Source organism: Astatotilapia calliptera, chromosome 14 (genome assembly GCF_964374335.1).
Source record: "Astatotilapia calliptera chromosome 14, fAstCal68.1, whole genome shotgun sequence".
NCBI classification, from domain to species: Eukaryota; Metazoa; Chordata; class Actinopteri; order Cichliformes; family Cichlidae; genus Astatotilapia; species Astatotilapia calliptera.
In genome coordinates this window covers 11381740-11391463 of record NC_137435.1, presented here as the reverse complement: position 1 = coordinate 11391463, position 9724 = coordinate 11381740, and the positions used below count along the sequence as shown (strand labels likewise).

General features: G+C 37.6%; 1 protein-coding gene across 2 annotated transcripts; it reads right to left on the bottom strand.

Annotated features, from left to right (window-relative positions):
* Window positions 1-4546: 4546 nt before the first annotated feature.
* LOC113035702 (dehydrogenase/reductase SDR family member 11-like) lies at window positions 4547-7769 on the bottom strand. Of its 2 annotated transcripts, XM_026191337.2 has the most exons (7): window positions 7472-7761; window positions 6328-6537; window positions 6081-6175; window positions 5397-5526; window positions 5196-5288; window positions 4853-4918; window positions 4547-4738 (listed from the first exon to the last, which is right to left on the bottom strand). In XM_026191337.2, exons 1-7 carry the CDS (start codon window positions 7601-7603, stop codon window positions 4700-4702), a joined length of 765 nt encoding a protein of 254 aa, XP_026047122.2. In that variant the 5' UTR covers window positions 7604-7761; the 3' UTR covers window positions 4547-4699. The 2 variants fall into 2 exon arrangements, with proteins under 2 accessions (XP_026047122.2, XP_080144927.1); XM_080288801.1 differs by lacking the exon at window positions 4853-4918 and having other exon boundaries at window positions 7472-7769.
* Between the last annotated feature and the right edge of the window lie 1955 nt (window positions 7770-9724).

The window sequence follows — 9724 nt, the reverse complement described above, 5'->3', positions numbered from 1 at the left end:
CTTAAAGACAACCTGTAAAATATTGTGGGTAATTTAAAATTTTTTTCTGATTTCCATATTTGTTGTGACCTTGACCTTAACCTAACCGTAACCCAATTTTCACCAAAATTAAAGCTGGAACAGCTCGTGGTGTTATTGATATCTACCATCACACAAAAAATGTAATATGAGATTTTTCTGTTGTTAATTCAGTTTAGTTTGACTTAGTTATTTATTAGTTTCATTGTTAGTTTCTTTTTAGTTGTTACTGTATGGAGGGGTGCAGTTCATTTCCAAGCATTGTTTTGTGTGCATTTGGGTCCTCTATTCTCCACTCCACACAGTCTGCACCTGCTGACTGCGACAACAGGAAATATTAGGTCCCCTCAGATTTGTTAAACCTAAAGTCATGAGCCTTTTTTGAAAATGTCAGAAAGAGTTGTGTTAGGATGACAGGAGTAAAAGTAAAAAGTTGCCAGTACAAATAAAAAAAGTCAACTTAAGTGCTTTAAAGAAATATTGGTTCTTTGTCCATTTACTCTACTGCAGATCAAGCAGCAAAACTGCTAAAACTTTGACCTCTTACCTGCATTTCAATCCTGGTTTTTCCACGTAGCAGTGATTGTGTTGCAGCACAAGTGCACACCTTTGTGCTGCTTTTAGGTTGCTGTGAACTTGGATGTCCTTCTTTGATCAGGTCACACTTGTAATGCATGACAATGACATTGTGGGTAGCACTTTGACATTCTGCTGTGAGTTTCTGAAACCAGAAAGAAAAAAGATTATAGACTTCAAGATCCACTTTGTGTTTTTAGCACTGTATGTGTATGAATCTGCAAATCCACTTAGCTGATTGTGAAGGTCTGGGGTGGGAACTTTTCCTAGATTTGACTGATTTATGTGAAGAAATTGCTGTTTCAGTACATGGGAGAAATTGCGCAAAGGTGAACTGTGTGTGCTGAACAAACACAAAGTTTTGTGCACCATTTATTAACAATGAACTCTTGCCAAAAGTCAGATTTCCAGTATGAATAGAGGGTGTGCTTTATAAAGGTTGATTAACATTTAGATAAATTGCCTGTCCAAACCTCTCTGTTTTATATAACCATGACAAAGCTAAAAAAAAAAACAAAGAAAAGAAAAATCATGATATTTAATCACAAATAACACTTAAATAACTTTTGGCAAAAGTTCATTGTATTTTAGTATTTTATGTATTGTGGGGATAGGTTAATTGATTAATCCAAATTGTCACTAGGTGTGAATGTGCGAGTGAATGTGAGTGTGAATGGTTGTCTGTCCCTATGTGTTGGCCCTGCGACAGACTGGCGACCTGTCCAGGGTGTACCCCGCCTTTCGCCCTATGACAGCTGGGATAGGCTCCAGCGCCCCCCGCGACCCTGAAAAGGATAAGCGGAAGCGAATGGATGGATGGATGTATGGAAAACATGTTCTGACCTCAGGGGCTAACAGTAGAGGTCAAGGTCAAATGCTTAGCCCACCTAACTGCTAACTAAAAACTGAAAACTAACTGCTGCTCTGTCTCTCTATACAGCACTGACTCAACAGAAATCTGCTGTGTCACCCCGATGCCTCAGGAACCCCTCCCTCTCTGATCCCCCCAGGAACCATACCCCTCCCTCTCTGTTTTTAATTCTCCTCCCTCCACAGACCCCCTCCCTCTAAGGGAGAAAACATACATTTTCCCCCCACCGGTTGCATTTTGTCACACATATGGAATCCAATACACACTTCCGGAGTACCCTCCCCCTCACCGGATGCAATTCATCGCGCTTATGGATCATACACTTCCGGAGTACTTCCGGTGGGGTCAAAAGGTCAAGGCTAGGGCCATCAATCAAATTGGAGACATAAGCAGGGTACCTAATCTCTCTGTCATGCTTGTGACCTCTAGTGGTCAAAACAGAAAGGGGTGAAAGCTTATCCTCCCTCTACATCGAAACATTACTTCAGACATATAAGTCCATTTTAGTACAAAGGAAAATAGAAAAGTACAAACAACACAAAAAACAGGATCATCAGTGGAAAAAAAACATGTCAGCAATTGTTCCAATGTTTCCAAAAACAAGAAGATTATTTTTTTCAGAGTAGGCTCAGTTAGAGTCATCGTGACCACAATTAGGAAGAATACTAGTCAAAAAAAGACTTTGCTGCATAATCCATCTGGTGGGGTCCAGTGTTGTTATAGTTTGAAGTTGGAATATGCTAAGACATGAAACAAGGTGTGAAAAAAGTATTTTAGTTAACCGAAATCTGAAGCTACTTTTCACTGTTCCCTCGTCACAAAGAGTCACCACAGTTTTTTTTTTTACACACGGTGGGTTAACCAGAGGAGGAGCCAGACATTTGAAACACCCGGGGCTTAGCCCTAAAGGGTAGTATGCATGTGGGATTTTTTTTTTTTTTTTGAGGGGGGGGGGGGGGGTGTAGAAATGACTGAAAGATTAATAGGCTCTGTTTTGAGTTTTGTTCAAAAAAGAATGACTTCATATAGGGAAATATATATATCACACATGCAGGACACCTTAAACTAGTTTTTTAATTGAGCAGCAAGACAGAACGAAGTCGGGGCTGTATCAAGACACAGGGACTAAACCCCAATTCAACCAGACCCAGAACTGATCCAGAATTAAAACAGGACTACAACAGTTCAAAAGCAGGATTACTGAGGACTTAACCAAGACATAACCACAATCAGAACTAGATGATAGTAGCACTAAAAATCATCATAGACCTGCACTACACTTATTTATTTAATTCTACCAAAGTACAATATTTAGATTGAGAAAAGTTTATATAATTATTTAGCCTTGTTGTGCAAACAAGCCTGCAGAACTTAATAAATATAGAATTTGAAAAATAGCAAACCTAAAAAGAAACACTAGGTACGAGATACATGAGGACCTGTGATACAGTGATACTTTTAGTAAGCAACCATTTGACTAACATGTGTGTCTCACCTGCTCTTGTTCATCTCTGTTCTGTCCTTATTCTCCATCTCAATCTCTGTTCCTCTCTCTCCCTCTTTGTGCTGACAATCATCAAATATACAGTTGAAACCAGATATTTACAAACTCTTCAGATCAAAACACAAACACTTTTTTAATTGTAACAACAAATCAGACTAAATGTTTATTTTTTTAGATTGATAAATATAAAAACATATTTGTTATCTTTAAGAGTAAAGAGAGAAACTGTCTGTGTTTTTTAATTGCAAATGGCACCAAATTGTATTCAAACTGAGCCACACTTATGGAGCTCCACAATTCTTTTCCTGGTGTTTTGGTTGACATCTCTTGATTTTCCCATGTCAAAGAAACAGGCTCTGTGTTTTGCCTTATATGCATCCACACGTGTGCCACCACTTTACTCACATGGACTCTACTAACCTATCAGAAGCTTCTTCAGCTCAGAATGGAATCGTCTGGAGTTTTCTTATTAATTAACAAACTTAGTATGTACTCCTAAATTTGATGAAAGTGATAAAAAATAGACAGCTCTGTCTCTCTTTATTCTGACATTTAACTAATTCAAAATATATTTCAATATTTATCTAAAACAAAAGTTTACTCTAAATTGATGTTGTACAGTAAAAATGTTTTATGTTTTCTCCCTAAAGTGTATGTAAATATCTGGTTACAAATGTGAATATCCTGCTGTGTACTGAAATTCCTCTTGTTTTGCATACAAATATACTGAACAACATACAAAGCATAATATATAAAATAACATTTACCTGAGTTTTTTCTTTGAAAGAACCCTCTAATGTCCATTCTTATATTTCAGTACATAACTGAAACCGATTTAGTCGGGGAGGGTAAGAACTGAAAATATGAAATAAACACACGTAAGCTAAGACTCTCTAAAAAATAGCATTTGTTCGGCTTTTCATTTCGCCATTTGTTGATTCACTTGAAGAGCAAGTAAAATAATATTGGTCAAGTGATCAGTTTCATATCAATCTTTCGTGATGCACCGTCATATTTACATTATTTGTACTGTACGAATGATTTGCTTTGGTACCTGCTCAAACTTAAGCTCTCCTTAGTATGGCTGGCTCCGTCTCTCCAACAGCGCACTCACGGGCAGCAGCTCCCCCCGCCCCCTCGCTCAGTCGCTTAGTGCCTGAGCTTGGATCATACCAATATCAGGGGGGGATTCACGCACAGTCGTAAATTCCCACAGTGTGCACTATGTGCTTCGAATATTGTGTGTACTTTTTGTTTTATACAGTTGTCAGCCAGGCATCTAACTATGAAAAAATTACACTCCAAAATACCCCGGGCTTCTGACAAAACAACCCGGGCTTAAGCCCCGTAAGCCACCCCCCCGCTCCGCCCCTGGGGTTAACTTTGTTAACTAATATTCTCAGACTCTACTTTCCCATGAATTAGTGAGGTATTATATAATAACTTTACATTTTATTACTATTGTTGGAGGAATGAAACATATGTTTGAGATATTTTTACACCTACAACTGTATGTTTTCCACCATACACTGCTCTTTAAATCATATTTCCTTCAGTGAAATAAGAACACTCACAAATTTCCCCCACAAAAACATTTTATTTTATAAATCAGTGAAAACTTTAAGGACAAACATCATAAACAAAACTGTTTCATGACCATATCACAACTCATCATTTTCATAAGTGTAGTAAGGAAGTAGGTTAATTCAGGGGGATCATGTAGGTCAACCCTAAGCTTGCTCCGTGCCTTGCATCTGAACATCTCCAATCTGAAAGAAAGATGTTTTTTATATATTATTACAAGCAAAGTGCTGATGTTTAAACAGCAAATCAGGAAAACCAATAATTCACAATAAAAAAGAATTAAAATAAGAGGAAATCACCTGAACGTGAGCAGGCGCACTGAGCACGTATGTAACAGCATTGGCAACATCTATTGCTTCCAGAGGCTGTCAGAGAAGTGGAACATGATTAACAGCTTTAAAAATATTTTTATTTTGGGCCTTTTCTTCTTTATTTTTATAGATCAGTAGAGTAGACAGAAACGCAGGGAATGAATCACATGCAGAAAGTGGCCAGGCCAGATCACACCTGAGCCCCTATAGTGGCCTTTTGGCATATGGGTCGCCTGCTTGACCCAGTGAGCTAGACTGGCATCCAAATGAAATACATTTTATCTGAGTTATCGTATTAGCAGTGCATGAAGAGTAGGAATAATAATTTTACCTTATATGCAGAATATGCACCAGATGCTTTATCAGGACTGTTGCTGTAGAGCCGGAAAGCAAATTCTGTCTCCACTAAACCAGGAGATATACACTGCAAAAAAGAGCTGATATTGAGGGATCTTCACAAACTACTACATGTGTGTATCTGAAAACTGTAATATTGGTGTTTCAGACACTTTTAGATTGGCTGCAGCCTTACTGTGGCTCGGATATGGCTGTTTTCTGCACGCAGCTCCTGCCTCAGGCCCTCCGTCAGGGCGGTTACAGCATACTTTGTGGCGGTGTAGAAATGCAGAACAGCTTTGGGAACTACACGATGTCCGCACATGCTGCAACAGATTTATGAGGCATTAACCAGGCGAGCATTAAGCAACATTTATTTTGTGTTATTTTTTAAGTAATTTCTCACTGATGTAAGACACTCTGCTGCCCACAAAACTGTATATAGGGTTGCAGCAGTTATTTTATCCTGATGTTTTGCAGCTTCTCTTTGACTTTGTTAATTTGTTAAATGGACCCACAACCATTCATGGCTGACTCGTCCTATCAGAAGGTTCTTCCTGTGAAAAGGAAGTTTTTCTTTCCTACTGTCGCCAAAGTATTTACTCACAGGAGGTTGTCTGATTGCCAGGGTTTTTGTGTATTATTGTAGAATCTTTACCTTATAGTATTAAGCGCCTTGAATTGACTGTTGTCGTGATTTGGTGCTATATAAATATAATTAAAATGAATTGAAATATTCAGTTACTAGACTGATGGATGCCAGTGGGCCCCTTAAGCTAAGGCCCAGTCACTAGGCACTCTCCTTCTGTAAAATGAGACTTTGTGGTAAAATACAGATAATGGTAATAACAATATTACAAGTTTGTGAAAAATTGCACACCTGTTTATGTTTATGATGTGGCCATCGTCAACATTTCTCTCTTTCATTGACTGATAAGCTTCACGTGTGCAGATACTCAGAGCAAGAACGTTCACCTGTAAGAAACCAAGAAAATAAATAAAATGTAAAGAAAATATCTGGAATCAACAAATGTGAATTACTTTTTACAATGCAATGATCTGCAATGCGAAAAGTTCTTCCAGATCAAAACAAGTATTTTATTTCTACAATAACTCAGAGCTCTTACATCCATCATGTTCTTCCAGCCGCTGGTTTTGCCATTTAGCAGCAGGTCTGGATGAGCCAAGCCAGCGTTGTTGATGCACACGTCCACACCTTTGTGCTGCTCTTTGATCGCTGCAAACATGGCCAGAATCTCCTCCTCTTTGCTCAAGTCACACTTGAAAGGAACCAAAACACCAGGGTGGCCGGCGCTCTGACACTCTGCTGCCAGTTTCTGAAACCAGAATAGAAAAAGATGACAGACTTCAGAATCCCATTTGTGTTTTTAAAGTGTACGAATCTACTATTCAAACATGTAGATTAAGTTACTGTAAATACATTGATTTGAGTTTTCAGTTTGCATATCAAAGCTCAGTGACCCACAAGCAGTAGTTTGCCTGTGTTTGGATGTTCTGCCCGTTTTTGAGTTTTGCTTATTTCACTGACCTAATAATCATTTTGTAACAGCAGGCACATGATGATGTGATGATGCCTGCAAAAGCCTTTTCTCTGGTTTTGTCTTGAGGTGTGATTCAAACAATTCATGCATTTCATCAAGGAAATAAAAAAAACTTCAGAAAGTCAAGTTCTTCATTTACTATATGCTAAATAGATGGTTGTAGCTAATCTTTGAAAACATCATTTGCTATCAAAGCTAAAACAAAAAACAAAAAACAAAAAAAACCCTCAGTGAGTACCAAATCGAAAATGCTGACTTGTGTGTTAGGATGGTCTGCCAGCTTAGAGCTAGGCAATTCAAGAAAAAGAGGACAAAAAGGCGAATTTCATTGTTGTGTTTAACATTTTGATTTAGGAAAACTACAATTCAGATGAAAGTCACGTGTCCAACTTCCTACTTTCTGTGCCATATTAAACTTAACGTTCCGTGCAGTGGCTGTTAACAAAACACTTGTGCGGTTAAATAATAATGTAATATATTAGTGTGCTGTAACTACATGCTTTCGTCAGTTTATAATAGTTTAATGCTTCCTGCTCGCCCAGCCTGTCTTTTGTAAGTCTGAAAGCTATATTTATTTATTTATTTATTTATTTATTTATTTATTTATTTATTTGCATTACGGCAACTTTAACATCAAAATTTACTCCGTGCTAGCTAGTTTACATTAAATTACTCTCTGCGGGATCTGAGTTTCCACTTCAGAACAAACCTGGATTTTTCCTATGTCCCTGGCGCAGCCCATTACTTTCATACCGAGCCGGACCAGTTCCACGGCTATAGTCGCCCCAATCCCGACCGAGGCTCCGGTCACCAGAGCCACTCTGCCCCGCCAGCGCTCCATCACAGCCCGGTAATCTGCTACACGGACGGAAGCACCTCAAGTATGATGCCAGGGACGCTAAGTCTGAAGAAAACGGACTCCGGAGCTCCAACTGTCTTGTGATCGTGAACACGCGATGCTTTTAAACACATCATATGCTTGTGTGCTGCGTTCAAGTCATCAGCAAACTGTTGGAAAACAGTTGAATCGGTTCTTTTGTTTATTCAAGTAAAAACTATACTATGATAGGTTTACTTGCATTCATGAAAATAAAACCTAATTCTATCGCATTTTATGGAGACATATACATATACATATATATACATACATACATATATATATATATATATATATATATATATATATATATATATATATATATATATATATATATATATATGTCTGAACTCTCTGCACACACAGAATGAGTTAGACCTGTTTATTCTTTAAAGTTATGATTCATACACAAGGAATAGATGGGCAAGGACTTAAATATTAAATTGAATGATTTTGTACGGTGTAGAAGCAAATTCATATTTCATTTGATTTACAGAGATGTGTTTATGATGTTTACAGATGTAATTATGTACACATTTCCATTTATATTTAATATTTACATGTTTTGGTATTTACACGATTACATGCTTATAATGTTTACATATTCACTTTCAAAACAGAGTCTTGAATCTAGCTAGTTGGTTTTCCCATATTTATCCATGATGATGATCAGGTTGGACCCCTCCCCCTCGCCGGCATTCAGCAGGCAATGGCGGCAACTCCAAGTTTAGCTTCTATTTTCAAACTCCATATCCAATCAGACCCACCTCGATTTCCACAGTGTCCGCTCTTGGGCTCTTCTGTCCAGTTCCAAGCTCTGCAGAGCCCCAACTCGTGGCCTCTCATATCTGGAGCCCCCTCCTTTCAGTACTCAGCACATCTCTCCAAATATCTTGGCTCCCCTGGTTCTGTACAGGCCTCCTTAATTAACAAACTCCACACCATAACTGCTAATTGACCCAGGGCAACCCATACCAACAGGACTCAAGTCAATCAGACAATCTGGTTAGGGAAACATGATTAGTCAGAATATTCTCCCAAAAACATGAAATAAATAAAACAGTAAGAATTTACACCACAAAACAAAACTTTAACAAAACTGAAACCAAACCCATGCAACACAATCATTTAAAACACAATAAAAAAATTATTAAAAACATGCAAATCGCAGCATATTAACGATCTGCCTTATAACTGAAAATCAAGGGTGGATGTAGAGAAAGACCCCTGTGGAAGCCAAAATCAGGGAAAGACGTTAATTGGTTAACTGATGTGCAGAAGGACATCATGAGAGACGGAGCTTGGATGAATGAGAGGTCAACAAGGTGTCTCTAACGGAGGTTCAAAAAACAGTCAAATGGACCACTGAAGAGCTGAAGTGATGTTCATGGGGAAGAAATGTTTATTTTTATCTGAATCATCATTATGGTGAAGATTGAAATCTTAATGCTAAATGAATTTTAAAATACATATGAAACCCTTACTGTACCCCAGAGATCTCTGTGAATTCATCAGGTAAGCGTTTACTCATTTTCTAATATTTGAACTGTGCCAAATGTATTTTTAACCAATTATATTTCATATATATTGTTGAACACTCAGTACAGTGATTCATATTGTAGATGTGTAACTGTGTAACTATGAGACACTTCAAAAATGTCATTAATTGAAGTTAGGAGCTTTATTGCATTATAATTGCATTATGACACAAATCATCAGTGCATGGGTCATTTAGCAAGTTACTAAATCTCTAACAGCAATATTCAAAATATGTTACTTTAGTTATTAGGATTTTATTTAGCTTTTTTGTGAAAAGCTTCACTGAGCACATCAGACATTCTGTGTATTCTGAGACATTCAATATGTTTAAGTAACTCTGTTAACTAATATTCTCAGGACTTTACTTTCCCGTGTATTAGTCAGGTATTATATATTAACTTTACATTTTAATACTATTGTTGGCAGAGTGAAATATATTTTTGAGATAATGTTAAAATGACAATTAAATGTTTTCTACCATAAACTGTTGTTTATATCAGGTCTCCTTCAGTAAAATAAGAACACTCAACAAGCCCCCCACCATCA

Excerpts from the sequence above, each read along its gene's own strand:
- LOC113035702 (XM_026191337.2), bottom strand. The coding sequence starts at position 7,603 with ATGGAGCGCTGGCGGGGCAGAGTGGCTCTGGTGACCGGAGCCTCGGTC. Across the intron at positions 5,527-6,080 it reads CACATCATAAACATAAACAG|CATGTGCGGACATCGTGTAG; the intron begins GTGTGCAATTTT and ends AATCTGTTGCAG. Across the intron at positions 4,739-4,852 it reads GTGCGCCTGCTCACGTTCAG|ATTGGAGATGTTCAGATGCA; the intron begins GTGATTTCCTCT and ends TCTTTCTTTCAG.